The 22846-nt window shown below is 41.2% G+C and overlaps 2 protein-coding genes across 2 annotated transcripts in view; one reads left to right on the top strand and one right to left on the bottom strand.

Annotated features, from left to right (window-relative positions):
- TPGS2 (tubulin polyglutamylase complex subunit 2) overlaps positions 1-10471 on the bottom strand; it is a 37335-nt gene extending 26864 nt beyond the window's left edge. The window contains exon 1 of the mRNA XM_004579544.3: positions 10159-10471. Coding sequence (XP_004579601.1) covers positions 10159-10240 — 82 coding nt within the window. The 5' untranslated portion in view covers positions 10241-10471. The remainder of the gene's footprint in view (positions 1-10158) is intronic.
- KIAA1328 (KIAA1328 ortholog) overlaps positions 10358-22846 on the top strand; it is a 208911-nt gene continuing 196422 nt past the window's right edge. The window contains exons 1-4 of the mRNA XM_058676791.1: positions 10358-10706; positions 18698-18733; positions 19412-19554; positions 22653-22747. Of these exons, the coding sequence (XP_058532774.1) occupies positions 10358-10706; positions 18698-18733; positions 19412-19554; positions 22653-22747 (623 nt within the window). The remainder of the gene's footprint in view (positions 10707-18697; positions 18734-19411; positions 19555-22652; positions 22748-22846) is intronic.

Raw genomic sequence — 22846 nt, 5'->3', positions numbered from 1 at the left:
AAAACAAAGAGAAATTGAAAGAATTTTCCACCACCTGCCCAGCCGAAACAAATGATGTTCAGAGATGTGTTACACAGAGAAATAGAGGAAGACACTCGCCATCATGAAAGAATCTGAAGGTAAAAAATTTCCCAGTAAAGTTACAAAGGAAATCCAAAGAAAACAAAGAGAATATTTACGTAAAAATGGTAGGAACAAGTCATCACCTTTCAATAATAATCCTGCCAATGCCAACAGAAAGAAAAATGAGCAGGTGCAGCAGCCATTTTAACATCAGACAAAATAGATTTTACCACAAAACCTATTAAACGGGATGAAAAAGGACATTACATAATGATCAAGGGATCAATTCAACATGAAGAAATGACTATCATAAATGTATATGCAACAGGTGTCAGGGCACCTTGTTATTTAAAATAACCATTAAGAGATCTAAATAGAGACACAGACTACAACAGAATAACGTTTTTTGTTTTAATTTTATTATTTTTCCCATTAATTACAATGTATTACGTGACACAATTTCATAGGTACTGGGATTATCCCCCCTTCACCCCAAACCCTCCCCCCCGCCGGTGGATTCCTCCATCCTGATGCATAGCCACAGCTCAAGTTCCGCTGGGATTCCCTCATTGCAAGCATATACCATACAGAGAGTCCAGCATCCCATTGTCCAAATTCAACGACCTCTTAGGGAGGCCCTCTCAGGTCCGAAGGCAGAGCCAGCAGAGTGTCATCCCGATCAACTAGAAGCTCCAACATATCATCAGCAACAATCCAGGTATGATGAGGCTGGTGCAGAGTCCACTAACTGATAAAGACCATCATAGCGTCTCCCCTTGTCCAGTATTTTGCTGCCAACATATAACTGAGGTGGTTGATTGATCTATTCCATCTTCCGTCTTTTCTTGGTTAATGTTCTGATTCCTCCATTATGATTAAGGGAGTTCCCAAAGAAACTTTGAGGTGTTCCCAGACCAGGTTCCTACATGTACTAGTAAGCACAGTGCCCGCCACAATCCATCACCCTGATCAGCTGGTGGTTGCAACTGCTGGGTTGGTTCTATTCTCAGCCCCGACCTCCACTGGAACCAATGAGTACTGCAGCCCATCCTGGTTCTGGCCATCACACACTCATCCTTCACTTAAACCAGTGGGAGGTGTGCTGGTTGGGTGCTGCATTCCTAACCGGCACAGGCAGCCTTGCCTTGGCATTTTGTATTGTATACTTTTTTTTTTTTATTATCGCAACCGAACCTGGTCAGACCCCCGCACAGCTCCGGCGCACAGACTTGCCAGTGGATAACGCGAGCTAACTCAGCCTGGTCCGCCCCCAACCTGAGCCAATGTATGCAAGTGGGTTACTTTCCAACGCCTCTTCTGGGTTGTTTACCTCCATACTTCCTGCGTTTATTTGTAGGGTCAGTGTCCTGTCAGAGGAACTGTTCAGGTTCCTCCATCAGACACCTTCCTGGTGTCAGGCTTCACGCATACCAGCAGTTCCTTGGGCCAGCTCTGCTCTTCAACCCAATCTGGTTCCTGCTGTTGGAAGTTTCAGCCCAGCCACGGCTCGTCCATACCCACATATAGCTCTTATATGGCTCAGTTGGGGTTGAAACCTAGCCGAGTCCGTCCCACGTCTACCCTGGTCCTCCAGAGCACCAAACTGTGCTGCGGTCTAACCTGGCACAGTGCGTCAAGTCCCAATCCATATTTATGCTAAGGGACTACAACTGTGACCCAACCAGAACTCAGCCCCCTTCCAGTTCCTGCGTTCCTTAGTGGTAGACTCCACCCAGCCAAGGCCTCCCACAAGCTCCCCAACCAGGCCTGTTCCCAGCCAGTATTAAGTATGCCAGTGGTTGCTCTGTATCAGCTCAGTGCGCCCCATAAACTGTCATACCTCCTGCATTGTCTCCACCGGCCCTCCTAAACCATCCAGTGGGGTCAGAATTTCCACGGGGATTGGCCCACACAGCCTGACACATTCTAACCCAGGGTATTGTTCTCGAATGCCAGTCAATGTCATGGTCTTGCCTATGTGACCCCTCTGCTAATTCATCATCCTATTAGGCAATGGGGACATCCTGCTGGACAAGCCCGTAATTTTGCCTTTAAATGAACTGGTGATTGGCAATCTGCACTATAAAGTGAGTACAGGATCGTCAGAGGAAGATTTACTGCCATTGAGAATCTATAGGATTGATACACATCCCCAGAGCACTGTGGGTTCAGCCTGGAGCCATTCATGCAGTATATCAAAGCACCCAAATTCCAGAACTCCCTGGCCGGGCGGCCAGCAGACACAGCCTGGCGCCAAATGGCGCACTGGCCACCCAGGAGTTGCTCAGCCCATGTACCTGGGTGTGCCGTGCTGGAGATGGGGCGAACCCGAGCCCCCAAGCAGCATGGCTGCCCGCACTCCACTTTTTTTTTTTTTTTAAAGATTTATTTTATTTTTATTACAAAGTCAGATATACTGAGAGGAGGAGAGATAGAGAGGAAGTGGAGCTGCCGGGATTAGAACCAGCAGCCATATGGGATCAAGGCGAGGACCTTAGCCACTAGGCCACGCTGCCGAGCCCACTCCACTTTCTTTTAAAGCACTTTTATATTTTATTTTATGATATGGTTCCGTAGGTCATGTGCTAGCAGTGAAAATCTGGGCAAACAGAGATTCTAAGGTGGACTATGTCAACCAGTGGATTCTACAGTTATTCCATTGTACTTGGAATGGCGAAATTGGCAATTCATAACTGCTGAATTATCAAAACCACTTGAGCAGGACCCTTGGAGCATGCCCTACATGGGGGACCCGGGATGGGTGGGAGGCAGGGTGGGACTTCTCCCTTTATCTTCCCCTTTACTCCAGACACAGAAAAAAAATGTGGAAACAATAGTCTTACCACTTTCCTGTAGCCCTTAAGCCTTTGTGCCCTAATTAACTATGTAAAGATTGTCAAAAATAAAGTTAAAAAAAAAAAAGAAGCTCAGCTCACTGTACCTAAGATGCCCAGCTAGTAATCTGATGGTATCACATCAGAGCAATCAACTCAGATGCCCATCAACTGATGACTGGATAAAGAACAAGCTGTATATGCAGACTAAGGAATACTATTCAGCCTTAAAAAAAAATGAAATCGTCTTTCTCAACTAGATAGATCCAGCTGGAAACCATTATATTTAGTGCAATAACCCAGTTCCAAAAGAGATAAATATTTTCCCTTATTTGTGAAAAAATAAAGTACAAAAAAGATCATCTTATAAACAAGATTAATATCCTGGGATTTGATTATTGCTTGCAGCATTTGTCTATACTCCTAAGGAATAGTAGTACTTTTTTTTTTTGCTTTTATTTCTATTTGCTATGTCTTCGTATGTTTACCAGTTGGAGTGCTAAGCTTGTGTTTGTGAAGCAAAATGAAAATCTGACATTGTAATAATTAGAGAGGAAAATGTAGGAGGTTATAAGGAAAGATGAGAGGAGGTTAGGTGAGAGATGTCATTGTGCTTCTAAATCTGTATCATTAAACACATAAAATGAATTTACTTTTTATGAATAAAACAAATTTTAAAAAGTCTCCTCAAGCTATTCTAAGAAATGGAATGAAGAAAATTTTTTCAAATTCATGTATCAGGCCTGCATTGCTATGATATCAAAATAAAAACATCAGTTATCATGATCAATTGGGATTTATTTCAAGAATTCAAGGGTGGTTCAACATTTGAAAATCAGCAAACACCAACATATCAACAGAATAAAGGATAAAAATTATGATTATCTCAATAAGTTTGGTGCATTCAATATCTGTTTGTGATTAAAATCCTGAAAAAATATGTATAAAAGGATTTTACTTCAGCATGATCATATATATATATATTTGACAAAATCAAAGACAACATCATATTCTATGAGAGCTGAAAATATTTCAGATCATATGTCAAACAAGACGAGTACATCCAGTTTTGCCATTCTTATTCGATACACTACTGCAAGTTTTAGCCAGGGGAATCAGAATCGTTATTGGTGGCGGTGTTGTGAATGAAGAATGGTGATTACCAGACATTGGGAAAGGTGTGTCTGGAAACAGGGGAGATGACAGGTAGGTTGGACTGTGGATACCAAAACAGATACAGCAAGTTACAGAACTCGACAGTACAGCTGAGTGAGTTTACAATACACTATTATATATCTTTTGAATTAACATGAGAGGCACTCAAAAACTTGGAACAAATAACAAGAAATACTGAGCAGTACACGCTGCATACATTTCCTGAAATATCAAACTGTACCTCATAAATATGGATAATTATTAAACATCTGGTCATAAATGAACATTTAAACATTTTTACTAAGCATTACAATGCTTTAACTTTTTAATGTTTACAGAATTGGAAATGCTAACTGGATTTTCATTATCCATGAATACATGTGTTGAAATTACCACAATGTATGCCTTAAAATGCGTAATTAAAATGAAAAAAGAAAACATCTGAGGTTAAACTGAGTGAAGCCAGCTCTCAAGGCCACAGGAGTACAATGCACAGGGAGGCTGGAGTCAGAAAGGCAGATAATGTCAGGACTACATGCAAAGCTGGTCTGGGCAGATGACAGGGCAGTCACTTCAGATCTACTCAGCCATACCTACTCCTGCTCCCTCCTAGTGCACACTTTAGCACTGAAAAAGCTGAACACTAAAAACAGTATTTCCTAGACTCCACTACGCATAGGTCTCCACAGATGTCTAGGGTACTTATGGGAATCTACTCACTTGGAAGGAGATGATGAACAGCTGAGGCAGAGAGCAAATGAGGTGGCTGGATCTTCTCATTGCAAGGGTTGGCAGCAGCAGCTCCAGCAGCACCTATTTCCTGTCTGCAGCTCTGATTATGCTAGCTCTGCCTCCTTAGTATTCCTCTTTAGTAATGGGGGGGGGGGTGTCTCAATCTCACCAAATGAGATTTTGCCCACAGGTGAGCTTTCTCTGCCTCCACTAGCTAAGGTGGATCTCTAGCACCTTCGACTAGCTAGAGGCATGGGCTTCAGGGGCGTCATAGAAGGTGACTTTCTTACACAAATGACTGCACAAGGCTGGGGCATTCTCATTTAGAGAACTTAGGATTTATGGCTAAAGCCAGGCAAACAATTAAGGTTTTGAGACACAAAATGTGCCATAAAAAGTCTTTCAAGCCGGAGAGAAAACGATTACATTTACTTGTGTGGATAACAGAATATTCAAAGGGAATTACAAATTAGTGGCTTATTACACAAACCTGAGAATTAGGTAAGAGTACACTTGAAGTGAGGGACTGAAGGTGGAGTACTTGGAGGACCAAGCAAGGTGGGCAGGACTGCACCAAAGAGTTAACACAACAAACCTGAGGTTAATATCATTTGCAAGGTCAGATTTTGCGATTGAGCCTGGCCAGTGTTGAGAAACCTGGCTTATGGAAAATTTCCTATATTGACAAGGTTGTTCACCGATCTGTCACACTAAACCACAAAACACTTGCTATCATTCTAAATCTGAAAATCTGACAGCCGAGGCAGCTTGTTTTCTCAGTGTAACCAACCACCACCATTTCCCTGGCAGAAATATTATACAAGTGTTGTTGCATTTTACTGCTTAAGAAAGCAATATACAGTCTGATCAATCACAGAACAGAAAAATATCAGAAGCCTGTATGTAGAAGTCTCTGGAGATGCTGCCTGATGTGTCCTCTTCTCACTCATTAGGATTCTAGATTTTTTTTTCATATTTATACTCTGCAGATATTGTTTTGTGGAATGTCTTGCCATTTTTTAGTGCATCCTGAAAAGCACAATTTTTGATGAAGCCGAATTCACTTTCTTTTGGCTGTGCTTTTGATATATTTATATTTAAGAATCTTGCCTAAAGTCACTCAAAAATAAATCCAATATCTGTTTTCTTCTGAAATTTTCATGGTTTCAGCTCTTTGGCCTAAGAGCAATTTCAAGTCAACTTTTGTCTATGATGTAGAAATTCCATTTGATTGTTTTACATGTGGTTATCCAATTATCATGGCATTTGTGGAAAAGAATATTTTTCCCTACTGACTTGTCTTCATACCCTTGTCAAAAATCATTCAACCACACATGTGATGTTGCTTTCTGGAGTCTCAATCTCATGCCATTGATCTGTATTTCCATCTTTTATGTCAGTATCTGGAGAACGCTTGTAGCTTCATAACAATTTTTATAGTACTACAATACACATGAAATTCATCACTTTAATCATTTTTCAGCTTTCAGTTCAATGGCATAAGGTACATTTACATTGTTGTTCAACCATCATCACTGTTCATGTTCAGACCTTCTTCATCGTCCCCCAAGTAATAAACTATTTAAGAACAGGGAGTCAAAGAAACCTTTTCTCTTTTCTCCATGATTGGCTACTCTAGGAATGGAATCAGTTTACCAATTTCTTCAACAGACTGATGAGATTCTGAAAGGAAATGTGGATCCTAAATTTATAGATGAATTTCGAGAATAGTGAGTTGTTAACAAGGTTAACTCTCCCAATTAAAAGAAAATGATTTGTACTTCCACGTATCTTGATCTGTTTTAATTTCTCACATGAGTGTGTGTGTGGCAGAGAGGAGGAAGGGACAGAACAACAAGAGTGAAGGCACTTTCCCCATCTACTGGTTCACTCTCCCAAATGTTTGCACTGGCTAGGAGCCAGGAACTCCAGGTCTCTGGAGTGGCAGGAACCCAGCTACCTGAATTACCACTACTTGGGTCTGCAAGAAAGCAGAAACCAAGCTGGAGCCAGACTGACTCTGATATGGGGGTGGGCATCCCAACCAGCGCCTTTGTCACTAGACCAAATGCCCACTTCTCCACATTGTTTCAAAGCTTTCACAAGTCATGGATTGCTATTTATTTATAATGACTTTATTCTCCTTGATATTATCACAAACAGAATTATCTTCTTCATTGTATTTTTGGATCATTGCCTGCTAGTATACAGGTTTCTTTTACCCTCTTCGCTTAGGATTTTTTCTAATATATAAGATCATGTCATCTGCAAGTGTATATATATATATATACACACACACATATAAACATATATGTGCATATACATACATATCTATACATAGAGAATTTTTTCCAATTTGTATGTCCTTGCCTTTTTTTTTAATGATTTGTTTATTTGCTTCAAAGTCAGAGTTGTAATGACAGAGGGAGAGAAATCTTAACAACTGGTTCACTACTCAAATAGCTACAATGGTCCCATCACTTAGGTCATCTTCTGCTACTTTTCCCAAGCCACTGGAAGGGAGCTGGATTCACAGTAGAGCAGCAGGGACACAAACCAGCACCCATTTGGGAGGCGGGTGTTGCAGGTGGTTGCTTTATCTGTTGTACCACAACGTTGGCCCCCAAAATTCCTTTTTCTAACAAAAAACATTTGAGAGGCAGACAGAAAAAGCGAGCTCCCGTGTATTGGTCTGTGAGCATCACCACTGGCAGCTTCATTACTAACCCACACATTCCAGTAGGATTCTTACTGTGCAGAAGCAGTGAAAACACTAAGCCCAAGACGTCAATCCTTACAGAGAGGACTGCTCATAAGCTTGGTCCTTGGCTGTCACCTGGGAACTTGGATCCCACCACTTCCTGATTAGAAAGGCTCATCATGCCTCAACTGTGAGAGTCCAGTTCATTCTGAGCACCTGCTTTTCTTCAGGAACTCCAGGGTCTAGGCTTATGCTAAGCAGACAGTCCCTACACGACTGATTCCCAATGAAAGGTGTAGACATCAAGGCTCAGATGAACTTTCCTGGCAGACAATATTTCTGATAAAATGTTGCTGGAAGAGATTAAGTGCTTCCCATGTGATTTCACTAGGCTAGAACTCTTGAAATCCTGCAGCTAATATATTCTTGAGGGCACCACCTACAACATTCCCTTTGCTGCAATAAAGCAGCCACAATCAGCCATGACTGCAAATGTCTTTAAAGTCCTGTAAACATCCCAGCAAATCTTCAGACCTGGTGTGGCCTTGTTGGGAACCCCTGACATTTTTCTTATTCCTGATTTTAAGAAGAAAGTAGCCAGTTCTTCATCATTAAGTATGATTTTATCCATGGGGCTTCCACAGATGGTCTGTTAGGTTGAAGAAATTCTATCTCTATTATACCCTATTTTTAGCTTATTTAAATTAAAACATATTTCTTTGAAAGTGTTATTAATCTTTGCTCTGTTGCTTTGGATCTCTAGCGGCCTGCAATGGCCAGTGCCGGGCCAGGCTGAAGCCAGATGCCAGTTCTTCCAGGTCTCCCACATGGGTTGCAGGGGCCTAACACTCAGATCATCCTCCTCTTTTTCCAAGCAACTACTAGGCAGCTGAAGTAGAGCAGCTGGGACACAAGCTGGTGTCCACAATCACAGGTGGTGGCTTTACTTGCTATACCACAAAGCTGGCACATTATTATTATTATTATTATTATTATTATTATTATTATTTAACTCAGGGACTCGTACTGTCATACATGAGTTACAGCACCTCCCACCCACCACCCCAATGATGGTTTTAATCCCAGCTGCTCTGTTTCTGATCCAGCCATTTGGTACTGGTCAAGAAAAAGCAGAAGATGCCCAATGCTTTGGCCCTTGCCACCGTGTAGGACACTTGGACGACATTACTGGTGTCTCACTTCAGCTTGGTGCAGCCATGGACGTTACAGGCATTTGAGGAGTGAATCAGCAGATGGAAGATCTTGATCTCTCTCCTTTTTTTCCTCTCTCTCACTGTGCCTTTCAAGTAAATAAATCCTTAAGAACAAAAACTGAAGTCATGAAAGGGCATCACATTTTTGTCCAAAGCCTTTTCGGCATTACTGAGATGGCCTGTGGTTTTTATCATGTACTCAATGAACAGATTTTATTACATCAATTTTCATATTAAACAAGCCCCACATGCTTAAAATAATTCACACTTTGTGGTGAACTTCTATCACAGAAAGCAGACAAATGTAGGAAAACAATCTAATACATGACATCAAGTAGTTGGTAATTGTAGTGGATGTTTTAAAAAAAGTAGGGGGAGAGGGAAAGTATGCTGAGGAAAGAAAATGGTAGGCATGGGTGATACTAGCACTATTCAGAAAGGCTCCTCTGAGGTAACAAAATTTAACCAAAGATCAGAATGATCCCAGACAGACAATCAGAGGGAAAATGACTGCAGGTGGAGGGCCAAGCAAAGCACGAAGAGCAGGAAGCAGGTGCAAGCTTAGTGTGTTTATGGTCACAGCCTTAACAGCAAGAAGGCTGCCAGCATCAAAGGAGTGAGAATAAGATTAGGAAGAAAAACAGAGCGTAGGTCATACTGTGGGTCACCGTACAGAAACGTAGATTTATTGTAATTGCGATGAGAGGGCTTCGCAGCATGTTCCTCGGCCCACCAAGACGACGACCCTGCCCCTGGCTTCCTACCTCACCTCTGCCTGCCCAAGCACCTAGCATCTCTTCCGGAACATGCTCCTCAACTTAAAGCTCCCTCACCTCCCCGGGGCCACCTCCACTGACCTCGCCAGGGACCAAGTCTGATCAGTTTTCTTTCACAGAACTGTCTGCTGCATCTTTGTAGCCCCAGAATGTAACAGCGGTGGGTGTTGCATAAATGTTCGCGGAAATAAAAAGTTTCAACCCATTCGGTGGAGCGAGTTCTATCCCTAGGACCAGGATCCCACCCCTGTTTGGATGCTGTACTCGGGAGGCGCGAGCCGACTGACTGCTGGAGACACCACAGCCCTGCTCACTTTGCTACCAAGCAAAGCCTTCGCTTTTCAGGGGTGCTGTTCTGGCTCTGCGAGGACCAAAGTCCCGACCTGCTAGCATGCTTTTGCCCGTCCTTACAGGGACCCTGGGGTGGGGCCGTGCATGGAGGGAAGCTTAATTTTTTCCAGCTCTGCCTCCAAAACCAGCTGACAAACTCTGCACCTTCTAGACAAGCACACAACATCCCTCTACTCTTTTCTCCTTGGCAACCAGTCACAGCGGCGCTGCCCGCTCATCAACAGCGTCCAGCGTCGCGCCGCCCACCTGCAACTCATAGCTCCGCTCCTGTCTTTTACCCTACACTCCCCAGCTCCCAATGTCTCTAGCGCGGGGCTCCCCGCACCACTCACCTAGGATGCGGGTGATGCCCAGGGTCAGCTTCTCTAGGTGCGGCTTGCTGGAGCTCGGCAGCAGGGGCGGCGTCTCCTCCATGGCTCGCGTCCTTGCCAGGCGCGCGGCCGGGACAGCAGCAGGAGCCGGCTTGGAGTGAGGGTCCGGCCGGAGGAAGGCGGGGCTCCGCCTCAGCGCCAGGGCCGTCAAGTCCACGGCATGCCGGGAGCTGTAGTTTTCGGCTCCTGCGACAGCTGTGGGGAGGAGATGGGGGCCCCGGCCTGGTCTCGCAGTAGTAGCTCCGTGGGGCGTTCGTTCCCGCGGCCCTGGTTTCGGATCCACACTGCACCGCCGGGACACCGCCTCCCCTCTGCCCGGGCCCTCTCGCCCCGCCGGGGCCGGGCACGCAGGCGGGGACGGGCCTCTTCGCGGAGCGGCCAATGGGGACTGAGCCTGGAGGCCGGGGCGTGGCGGCCCCGGCGCGACGCCCGGAGTGGCGGTTGTTTCAAGATGGCGGACGCGGCGGGCCCCTCCCGCTCGGAGGCTGCTGCGTTCTGGACCCGGGATCGTATCCTTTGCCCTCCTGGCAGGGGGCGCCGGCGCCCTCCCGGGGGCGGCGAGGGGCGAGCGGTCCCGTGGGAATCTCAGTCGAGAGGAGACTCCTGTGCTAGCGCGAGGGGCGGGGGTCGTGCTCTCCGGCTTGTCCAGGTGCAAAGCTTTCGCTTGCTGGGTTATCAGGTGTCTCCTGGCTGGAATCCCAGGTGTCGAGGCGCAGCGCAGATGCTTACAGGCCCTCTCTGGCTGAGGGCTTTGGACAGTTGCCCTGGAGTCGTGACCCAGCCTGAGACTGGGAGGGTCTCTCTGCCCCGCTTCCTGGGGTGAACCCAAGCTGACAGAGGGTACGGAGTGAGGTGGTGGAGGGGCGAAGAGGTGTGGGCAGGGCAGGGATGACTACTGACTGTCAGGGAACCTTTTCCTCTTCGTTGAGGCTTTCTCTTAGTCTGCGATGTTAGGGTAACCAGTCAGGAGTTTGTGGGACTTTAGATATGCTGTGGGAAGTACTGTCACTGCTCTGTGGTCAGTTGTGAGAGCTGCAGAGATGCGAATCCGTGAGCCTGGCAGTAGTGCTGTGGACTGCGTGGGGATTGAGCATTGGGGTTTGTGTGACAGGAGTGATTTTTTCCCTGGGTTAGGTAGAGCTTTGAATTGACACTGCGTGTTCGTTTAGAGGGGCGTTGCCTGGAAGGAGGGCAGATAGACCCTGGCAGGCGCGAAACTGTCCCTGAGCTAAGACTGGTGGTGACATTTTTGAAAGCTTTGCTCTTAACTTTGTCAGTCAGTCTTAGGACGTTCTGCTAAGCTTCCAAGGAAAACTTGCAAAGTTACATTATTAGTTGGCAAGATTAGACTGTCATGTGAGGAGAGAGGGCTGTATTTGCTTGTTGTGCTGCTAAATGTGTTGTGTTAGGCGCTGACTGGATGTAATTACCACTTGTCTCCCATAGGTTGATGCACATGAAATCGCATAAAGATTGTAAGTGAAAACATGATAGTGCACTGTGGAAATTACATATTTTTACCTGTCAGTAGAAAGGAGAAGATGGTGTGGGCATTGGGGGACTACCGGGCTGAATTAAGAAGTCAGAAAATTGAGTTGAATCTTTTCTCATGAAATACTGCCTCTGCATTGATAGGATTTTGTGGCAGGGAAAATCCTGAGCAGTTAGTTCAAAACAGTCAATGGTGGTGTTCTGATGTAGGATAAATTCTTGCAGGTGGGAGTGGAACTATACTCTATTGCGGTGCAACTGATTAAATTAATTGACGGGTGTGGGCTGAACCTGTTTTTAGTTTAGCCCCATATTTATAAATGTAGTTCCATCACCTCCTAATTCATGTGAAATACTTGTATATACTCCCTTACTCTTCACTCTTTCAAAATGTAATGTAAGATACTACCTTTACCTTAATAGAAATTGAAATTTTATGGGGGAAAAGAATGGTGGTGATTACAACCAGTGAAATCCAGCCATAGAAAAAGAATTGCAAGGTTACTAATATCACCTGTTTCCCCTGCTTGTTCCACCCAGTGATCCACTACCACCCAGATTCAGCTGTTTTCATTTTAAATCACCATAGGCCATCAAAGCAGTGTCAGATGTGAATCTATGACTGAATGCTTGCTGAAAGACATGATAGTTCTGAATCATTCGGTCTAGTCATGTATCATAAGCTCTTGATCACTTTTCTTGTCACATTGATAATGTCCCAGTCCATCCTAGAGCTTTAGAGTAGAATTTTCTGTAGAAAAAGACCAAAATATATGTATCTGTAATAGGTATTTCTTTTATACATTGGAAAAATTTCTTTAGATTCTTGACCTAAGTAATTGAGAAATGTGATTGCGAAACTTCCTAATCCTAGATGGAAGAGAGATCATTTCTCATTGAATGTCACTTTTTTTTTTTTTGCAGTGCTGTGAATGGTGTGTCTCCAGCAGAGAATGATTCACCACTGCTGTTGAGTACAAAACATGCTTTGTGCCAAAGGTGTAAACAATGATTATTCTATGTTGTCATGTTGTGGATTAAATTAAAATACACTCCTTCCACTGTAAATTGCTTTCCTGTTTTGTTATAGCTCTTGGGAGTGTCACAATGAGCTAGTGTTTCTTCAGTATCTAAATCTGATTGCTTATATACTCGCAGGTATGTTAGCATTAGTAGTGTTATTTAACTTGATTTTTAGCAAATACAAATTACAAGGGACCTGATCAGAATATTATAAAAGCTGTAACTCTGTCATCAAGTTTTCAAATAAAAATAGACAAAGATTTATATCAATATAAAAATAATATACTATCCCGGAAAGTCTTGGTGGTTGGTAATAATTCCACATATGTATGTTGCTAGCAAGTAATTTTCACATCCAGTGCTGTAGAGTGGGCAGTAAGGGAGAGGAATGTCCACGCAGTCCATGACTTCAGCCTGGGTTTCTTGTCACTACTTAAATTTTGGGAGTTTGCATGGAACCAGCATTAAAGCTGCCTCTGAAGCGAAGAGCTAAGATGCACATAGAACCCTATGGCCCATCAGTGTTCACATATACTTCACACATACTACATATTCAAATTTTTCATAAAATACACTTTTGGGGGGAAATGCTGTATTTTAAGAAGATAAATATTTGGATTCTTCTAAAGAACATTACATATTAATAAAATTAAGGTAGATCGCAAATCATGAGAAACAGTAGTTTGGATGAAGATAATGTGAAATGTTCTTATTATGAATCTTTTTTTAAGGTTTATTTATTTTTATTGGAAAGGCAGATATATGGAGAGCAGGAAATAGAGGGAAATAGAAAAATCTTCCATCTGCTGATTTACTTTCCAAGTGGCCACAATAGCCTGAGCTAAGCTTATCTTCAAGCTAGGAGCCAGGAGCTTCTTCTGAGTCTCCCACGCTGGTGCAGAGTCCCAAAGCTTTGGACCATTCTCTACTGCTTTCCCAGGCCACAAGCAGGGAGCTGGACGGGAAGTGGAGCTGCTGGGACATGAACCAGTGCCCAAATGGGATCCCAGAGGATACAAGGCAAGGATTTTTTTTTTATTAATTACGTTGCATTATGTGACACAGATTCATAGGCTCTGGGATTCCCCCATCCCTTCCCTGTCCCTCCCCCCTTGGTGGATTCCTCCACCTAGTTGCAGTATTACAGTTCAAATTAAGTCAAGATTCTTTTTTTTTGCAGTCATATACCAAGCATAGAGTCCAGCATCTTATTGTCCAGATAAATTCAACAGTTTCTTGGGGAGACCTTCTCTGGTCTGAAGGTAGAGCTGGTAGAATATTGTCCCGATCAATTAGAAGCTCCGCACAACATCAACAACAATTTACAACATTATAGAATTAATTGACATAATATTGAGTAATCAATACGTTATAACAGTGCAAGTTTTTAACCACCTCCTGTGATTACTTCTTTGACCCTTCAATTTTTGTTTGTATTCAGCACCGGCTGCTATACACCTTAAAGTGGCTATAGGGTATTATTCAGCTGTTTTGTGTCTGTTTTCATTTTAGTATTCAGCAGTTTATTGTGTTGACGCATAATTTTGCTGTACTTGGTAGATTTTAGGATAGTCTTAAACTGGCTTATAAACCTAGCCAGGACACAAGGCAAGGATTTAACCATTAGGCTATTTCATTGGGCCCCTTAATCTGTATTTTTAAAAATGTATTGTAATCAGGACTGGAGTGGTAGCCTAGTGGCTCAAGTCCTCACCTTGCATGCACCAGGATCCCATATGGGTACTGCTTCGTGTCTCAGCAGCGCTGCTTCCCATCCAGCTCCCTGCTTCTCACTTGGGAAAGCAGGTGATGGACGGTCCCAAAGCCTTGGGACCCTGTACCCACATGGGAAACCGGGAAGAAGGTCCTGGCTCCTGGCTTTGGATCGGCTCAGCTCCAGCTGTTGTGATCACTTGAGTAGTGAGTCAAATGGACAGAAGGTCTTCCTCTCTGTCTCTCCTCTTCTCTATATATCTGATTTTCCAATAAAAAACAAAAACAAAAAAATTCTTGGAGTATAGGGATTCCAATCCTCTAAAAAAATGTGTTGAATTCATTTTAGAGTTTTTATGTTTGAAAAGACATTTGCCATTGATGAGCCTAGAATAAATTTTGTGTACATAATTTGGGTGAGATAGAGATCATGAAAGTTGTTGAACAGTCCCTCATAAAATTCAATACCAATTTCATTCTTTCATAGATGACTTACAATGAGATGCTTATAGAAATACATACATACATATGTGTGTGTGTATGAAAAACAAGGAGAGTTCCCAGCTTTTGGTTCACTCTACAAATAACTACAATGGCTAGAGCTGAATTAGGACTTAATCCAGCAGCCAGGAACACAATGCATGTCTTCTGCATGGTTGGCCAAAACCCAATCAATTGAGCTATCACCACTGCCTCCCAGGGAGTTAGAAGCCAGATTTGGGGTGAAGGGTGAGCATTTGACAGTACAGTTAAGATGCTGGTTAGGATGCTCACATCCTGGAATCAGAGTATCTGACTTTGATACCTGGCTCCCTTCCTTCCTCTTGCTTCCTACTAATGCATACCCTGGGAGACAGTGATGATGGCTCAGATAGTTGAGTCCCTGCCACCCACCTGGGAGATGTAGAAGGCATTCGCGGCTTCTGGCTTCAGCCCAGGTCCAGCCATGGCTGTTGGGGGCTTTTGAAGGTATGAGCCAATGAACGGGATTCTCTTTATCTCCCTGTTCTTCTCAAACAAATATTAGAAAGGAGGGAGGGGAAAGGAGGTAGCCAAAAAAAAAAAAAAAAAGAAAAGGTATCATAAAGAAAGAAGCCAGGAATCCATGCTAGGTATGAAGTGTAGGTATCTTCTAGAGTAAATGCTGGTTCTTGATACATAACATTTTCCTGAGATAAGACCATTAATAAAAAATAGATTATATGCTCAAGAACTATAGGTGCCATGCAGAAAGACAAGCAGGAAAGACTTAAGTCGGAGGGAGAGGAAAATGGGTTACAGGAAGAGAGGTTTGCAGTTATAAATACCTGCCTGAATAGGAGTTGAAATCTGAATCAGAAGGTGATCTGTGACCAGCATCTCAAAGGAGGTGAGGAAGTGATCCATAATAATGCTTGAAGAAATCACATGCAAAAGCTCTGAGTTAGTAGCTTGCATCACTCATTAGTAAGTATAGGGAGATGAGCAGTAAGCAATGTAATCAGGTCAGAGTAGTAACCTGGCATGGAGGGTCAGGCCCTTGTTAATATTCTGGCTTTTTGTCTGAATGCAAGACATCTTAAGTTTTGAAGTGCTCCTTCTGACCACTGTGTGAAAAAGTCTGTTGAGGGGTTAGGTATAGAAATCAGAGCTGTTGCAGAGATGATTGCCGTCCTGTGAGAGGCAGAAAACATGGATGACAAACAGGAGTTCTGTTGAGAAGTAATTAGTGTCTATGTTTTAAAGGTCAAGTCAGCAGGGTTTTTAAATTTGTGATATGAGAGATACAGGAGTCATGAATGATTCCATGTTTTGGCCTGGGTAGCTGCACAGTTGAAATTGCCTTTTAGGGAGGTGATGATGCTGTGGGAGCAGCCGTTTTTGAGATGAAAGTTAAAGCTTCAGTCCTGGATATGTTGAATTCAAGATCTTTTCTAAATGGCAGTGTCATGCTTAGGGGATTTGGCACCTACTGGAGATTAATTAGGCAGAATTCATGATGTTGATAGTATTTAAAAACGTAAGAACTGATTGAAATCACGAAGTGAACGAGTGGAGGAAAAGAGATAAGGCGTATCAGCATGGAAGGATCCAGAGTCTAAGAAGCAATAGTAGAAAAAGGAGGAAAATTATGAATTAAAAATGTCTTTGTAGTTAAGAAAGGAGTTTTAGGGAGATGGTGGCCAGGAATGACATGTGCTATTAATAAATCAAGTACACAAAATCTGAATTAACTAATGGTGTTAACAATTGTGCCACTGTATCCTTGGTAAAAGTAGGGTCATTTGGGCTGATGAAGTCAAAAGCTTCTTTGTTCTAAGCTCAACACTGAGAGTAGAGGAGTTGAGAATAGCATTTGTGTCTCTTGAGAAGTTTTGCTGTTGAGAGAACACAGATGGGTTAGTAGTTCACAGAGATGTAGAAACAAGGGAGGCTTTTCTTTTCAGGAAAAAAATGATTACATTTTTGTTTGAAGTAGAAATTTTAATAGGAGAAAAAGCCTGGTTTGGGGGGAAAAGAGAATAATATCGGAAACAGTGTCCTTAGGTTAAAAAAAAAAAATCCTAGAAAAGCAGTGGAAAGGAAAGCAGTCTGTGAGAGGTTGGAGCAGCTGAGTTGTTGGAGTTGCTGGGTAAAGGTTAGGAAAACTCTGTATAGCTGGTGTTTTTCACAGAAGTGGGAAGCTGAGAGTAAGGATGGAAGTGATGATGTCAGATTTCAAGGGGACAGAGAAGGGATGAAATCACTTGCTTGGGCTTCCTCAGACCAGGGTGAAATGGAGTAGATCCCCAGCAGCTGATCTCTCTGGGAACAGGTTCTAGCGAACAGGCAAGGGAAGCATAACGTGCTAGTTTGTGTTTGTTTCCTGGCTGTTTGTGTCTCCTAAAACATTTTAAGATCCATCCTTGATGTTTTAGGAAATTGCAGTTTTAGAGGTAATGGCCATTATTAGCCCAAATGTTAAAGTTGTACAAGCTCATGTATTGCTGTCAAGAGTTGGTAGGAAGAGGCCAGTGCTGTGGCTCTGCAGGCTAATCCTCCACCTTCAAGTACCAGCATCCTATGTGGCTGCCGTTTAGTGTCCTGGCTGCTCCACTTCTGATCCAGCACCCTGCTAATGTGTCTGGGAAGGCAGTCAAGAATGGCCCAAGTCCTTGGTCCCCAGTACCTATGTGGAGAACTGGAAGAAGTTCCTGGACCTGGCTTTAGATCTGCTCAATTCCAGGTATTGCGTGGCCATTTAGCGAATGAATCAAAGGATGAAAGATCTTTCCCTTTCTGTCTCTCCTTCTCTTTCAACTATCTAACTAACTAACTAATTTTTAAAAGGGGCTATTAGGAAGCCATGGCAGCTCAGACAGGAAGCACCACTTGAGTATTCTGGAATTCCTTGGATTCTAAGCATTTCTAATCAGTAGTCCCTGAAAAGACTTCATTACCAGGATTTAGACTATGCTGAAATATGCATATATTAACTTTGGTCAGGTTATGAAATTCATTCCAGTTTTGTCTAGAAGGATATAGTTAATACTTGCTTTGTGTAAGAATATTTGGAAAGAAAACAAGGACAGAGACCTTTGGAACTTTATATATTAGGGGAAAAAATCTGCTTAGATGCTGCTTTCTTGGATATATACTAGATTATCAAATTCTAGGCACATCTGGATTTAGATACAGTTCTGAATAATTTTTTTTCTGGAAAGAAAGCCTTCTTATGATGTTAACTTTTAAATTTCTCTTTTTGAAACTCAAAGTAGTTCTTTTGTATTAAATTTCAACTTTTTCAGTAGGGTTTCTTGGGATATATATGACTGTACTGCAGAATAATAAATAATTAGTTTTGTATTTGCATGATTGGCTTTTCCTCAAACCATGCTGCTCTTCAAAGTTAAAGCCCACCCTGAAATCATTTATTTCTTATGTCTAAGAATAATTTTTTAGTTTTCCATTCATGAGTAAAGAGGAACATGTAACTCCTTGTTTTTAAAAGGAAAAGAAGCCTGACAACAGAAAGGGTATAGTTTATCTCACTTGGGAAAAAAAGAATAAAAGTTGTTTTTTTTTTAATAAAGCTTTCTAAAATTCTTAGCATGTAATTGTCAGTATATAAAGAAGAAATTTTGAAGAATTTTAATTTTTCTGCATGTAACAATCACTTTCTAGCTGTGGTTTTTAAAAGTGCTTATAAATTTCCCAAAAAAGATGCTGAACTATAACAGATACACAGAAAAGAAGTAGCACTGGGATATTGAATGTTCTTTCATAGTGTTTTCCTTCATGTCCTGCTACATAGTTTCTGATGAAGAACAATCAGTAATATATGTTCCAGGTATGATACTCTGTCTTAAGATTTGGGAAACCTTTGTTGAGTAATGGGAGAAAATATCAGGAAGACATTGCAGGTTTTCTGTTCTGAATACTGGATAGTAGTACATCAAAACCTAACGTTGGTGTTTTGAACATTTAGGGAGTCTGTTGAAGTTTGAAATGCTGGCCAAGTCAGTGGTTAATGAATCTGTAGAATACTTCACATGTTAAAGGACATAAGTGTTTCTTTTATGAATCATAGCCCAGGTTTAATATTTCTAAGAAAAATGTGAGAAATTTTTGATGCAAAGTATATTGAAGAGACTCCTTAAAATTTGCTGATTCTAACTAGATGTATAGTAAAGCTGAACCATTACAGGCACTCTAATTTGAAAAATATCTTCAATTTCTCACTGAATATCTGACTTGTAATTTCTTAATTTTAGTATGAATTATGAACACTCAGAACTTTTTCAAAATTCAGTTCAATCTTAAAGTATTTCTATATAACCTTTTCATAATTCATTACGCATAAAGATATATTTAAAATGAAGTTTAAAAAGTAGAAGTGTTTTTCTTATCAGGTCTCATAAATTAAAGGATACCAAGAAAGAGAGATTAATGTGTGTATGTTGGCGGGGGGGCCTTTGGGAGAATGAGAAGATACAATTTTGAAATCTTGCTGAATGAAAATCCTTAGGAATTTCTACCGAAGGAAATACCAGATCAAGACACAAGTTGATGAGTTCAAAAGCTGATGCAAAAGTGAAGACTTCCAGGGTGACTGAAGCTTCCGTTTCCATGGAGACAATGCGAGGTGCAGGGGATTCTGCAGATGAACAGGTCAGTCATTCCGTAGTGTTTTTCTCGGTAAGTGCTAAACAGGAAGCTTTGGAAGCACATTAGGTGATCAATCTGGAAGCATTCTTAAAGAGGATTCTTGGGCCCCTCGATACTGGTTATGAACAGAGGGGATTTAGATTACTCTGGGGTTCTCTCCAATGTACCTAGATTTGCACTAAGCCTTAGCTAAGAAATGTGTTATGTTGGTGTGTCTCCAAAAAATATATATGTGTGGCATTAATAAATGGAATTAATAAGAAACATTAAAAAATCAAGCATGTTTTTGTGATTGTTATTCTTGTGAATTAATTGATGGATGAACACTTTTATGTAAGATGGTTTATTAAAGGAAAATTCACCTGTATTATCATTTATTGTTGTTACTCTATTGGGAAAATAATGTTTTAAAGTGGTTTGCTTTCTGTAGCACCAGTAATTGATTTTTCCCTCATCCTTTATAACGGTAGTAATGTTTGTGAGTTTTTTTGGCACATTTTCTGTTTGGCTCATTTGTTTTATTTTGCTTCATATTTTATCTCTCCAACTTGAGTTTAAATCGGGGTTTGGAATCTGTAACCTGTGGACCAAATCATACAGCTATCTTTTTAATACATAAAGTGCTTTTGGAATGCAGCTATGCACATTCTTTGATCTACTGTTTATGAATGTTTTTGTATGTAAGTAACAGAGTTGCTTTGTAGAGTATATGCCAACAAAATAAAGCATTTAGTGTTGGATCCTTCATTGAAAAAGCTTCTCAGCTTGTCATGTTCAGTTTTCAAGACCTTTCCTGTATTTGGGTTGATACTATTAATTATGTGATAGTCCACAGGATTTGACTGTGATTACACAAAAGTGTGATTATGTCACTTGTATCCTTAGTGTACCCACTTTGCACTGGGGAATAAATAGTTGAATTTGCAGGCTCTTCTCAAAAATTCAGTTTCTTTACACACAAGTTTGATTTGTATTGAGCAGTAACCTTTTGGATTAAGTCTGTGTATTTTTCCTGTAACATTAGCTATCAGTATTACTGGTGTTATTTTGGTTGATCCTTTGGTAATTGTAATATAACTCTTTAATTTGTCACAGCCTATTTTTAAATGATATTTTTCTACTTCATTTATAGATTAAGGTAAATTTCAATTCTCCCTATTGATTTTTATAATACTGTTGTCATATTTTTCTTCTATGCACAAACTCTAAAATACTTCCTTTTACTTAAAGTGATTAAAGTGTAATTTTTTTCCAAATTGAAGTATAATTTATATATTATGAAATTCACTCTTTTAAGGCCTAGAATGTGATGTTTTCTTTATTATTTTTGATGATACAGTTTCATAGACACAGGGATTCCTCCTCCCTCTCTCCACTCACACTGTTTTCCCCCATATTATTATACTAGTTACAGTTCTTCAATAGCAGTCACAGGTCCAACATTCTGCTATTTACTGTGTTATGGTGTTGTAGGTATAGACAGTGATAGATAGTTCAGTATCCCATTGTCAAGGTATACTTAACAGTTTCATTGGGAGTCTTCCTTTTATTTGGAAGTGGAAATGCATGCTGCAGCATCTCTTTACTTCCTGGTATGCTTATCTTCATTATACAGTTAATCTATGAGACTGTATATACAAACATGTTTACCTGTATAGCTACTTCTGTTGTATTTTGCATGAAGGTTGGGTTATAAAAGAGAGAGAACATAATGATATTTGTCCTTTTAAATTTGGCTTATTTACTGAGCTCTAGTTGGGATCATTTTGCTGTAAATGGTAGAATTTCATTCTCTTTAATGGCTGAGTAGTATCCCATAGAGTAGATTTACCAGAATTTCTTTATCTGTTTCTCTTTCAACGGGCATCAGAGTTGTTTCCATATCTTTGTTGTTGTCACTTGTGTTGTTAATGTTTCATTTTGTCTGTTCACCTGAAACCTAATTTTGAGATGTTCTTATAAGATCATGTAATTGAGAGTGGTGATAGTTTTATACATTCCTTTACACTTTGGATGCCTTTTATTACAGTTGCCTTTTAAAGATTTTAAAAGCTCATCCATCACAACTTTTAAATCTGGCCATACATTGGTGGTCGCACAAATGGCAGCAATCCTGTGACTTCCTTTTCCATGTTACCTGTCATGCTCTTGGATTCCCTGAGTTTGAGTAACATGCCTATTAGTGATGCCTAAGTACTAGGCAGAACTTTCTGAAGCATGAAAGGTAGGACAGATACAATAGTATTTTAGAACATAGCCCAGAAGCTATGATGGAGTGCTTATCTTCTGGTTAGCAACTGGGATCCTGAACAGTATGTACCCTACATCTAGAAAGGGGATCATACCTTGTTGTAAAAATGAAATGGAATAATAAGTGAAAAGTCTTAGCATATTACTAGAGTGGGGCCCAGCACAATAGCCTAGTGACTAGATCCTCGCCTTGCATCTGCTGGAATCCCATTTGGTGCTGGTTCATATCCCAGCTGCTCCGCTTCTCATCTAGCTCCCTGCTTGAAGCTGGGAAAACAGTAGAGAATGACCCAACGCCTTGGAACCTTGCACCCACATGGGAGGCCCAGGAGAAGCTTCTGGCTCCTGGCTTCAGATCAGCTCAGCTCCAGCTGTTGTGGCCACTTAGGGAGTGAATCAGAGGATGGAAGATCTTTCTCTCTGTCTTTTCTCTCTGTAAATCTGCCTTCCCAATAAAAATGAATAAATCTTAAAAAAAAAAGAGTATCACTAGATGTTAATTATTACCGTTACTACTCTTTAGTCTAGTACTTATTAGAATCAAACTTAGGATACTTTACATAATTGTGCCTCTGTTTCATATACCCTTAAAGAAAATTAATCACTGTCCTCCTTTAAATGTTTGTTTTTATGACATTTTGCAAGAGACCATTGCTTCCCTAGCGTTAGGTAGCGTTTAAAGCAGAAAAGGCATGTACTTTGAAATTCTTTCTATGTAAATTTTGTGCTGTCCACTGATAGGCAGTGCATTTCTCAGATGAAAAATACTCAAGAGATTTAATAGGTTTCTCAAAAAGATTTAAAAATTATTTTTAGAAAGAATAAACCAATAGATTTTCCTCTTGTTTTAGAATTTCTGCAAAGGTGGAACAAGGAGTGCATCATTGAAAGATTTATGTCTTGAAGATAAAAGACGTATTGCAAACTTAATTAAAGAACTTGCCAGGTAAGACAAAACCATTTATGAAGTGATTATGTAAAGCACAACTTTTTTTGGAAAACAAAAAATTAGAAATATGATTTCATGTTATTTATGTCTTTGATC

Source organism: Ochotona princeps, chromosome 18 (genome assembly GCF_030435755.1).
Source record: "Ochotona princeps isolate mOchPri1 chromosome 18, mOchPri1.hap1, whole genome shotgun sequence".
Taxonomy (NCBI): Eukaryota; Metazoa; Chordata; class Mammalia; order Lagomorpha; family Ochotonidae; genus Ochotona; species Ochotona princeps.
The sequence above is the reverse complement of the archived record's forward strand: the minus strand, read 5'-3'. Positions and strand labels throughout refer to the sequence as shown.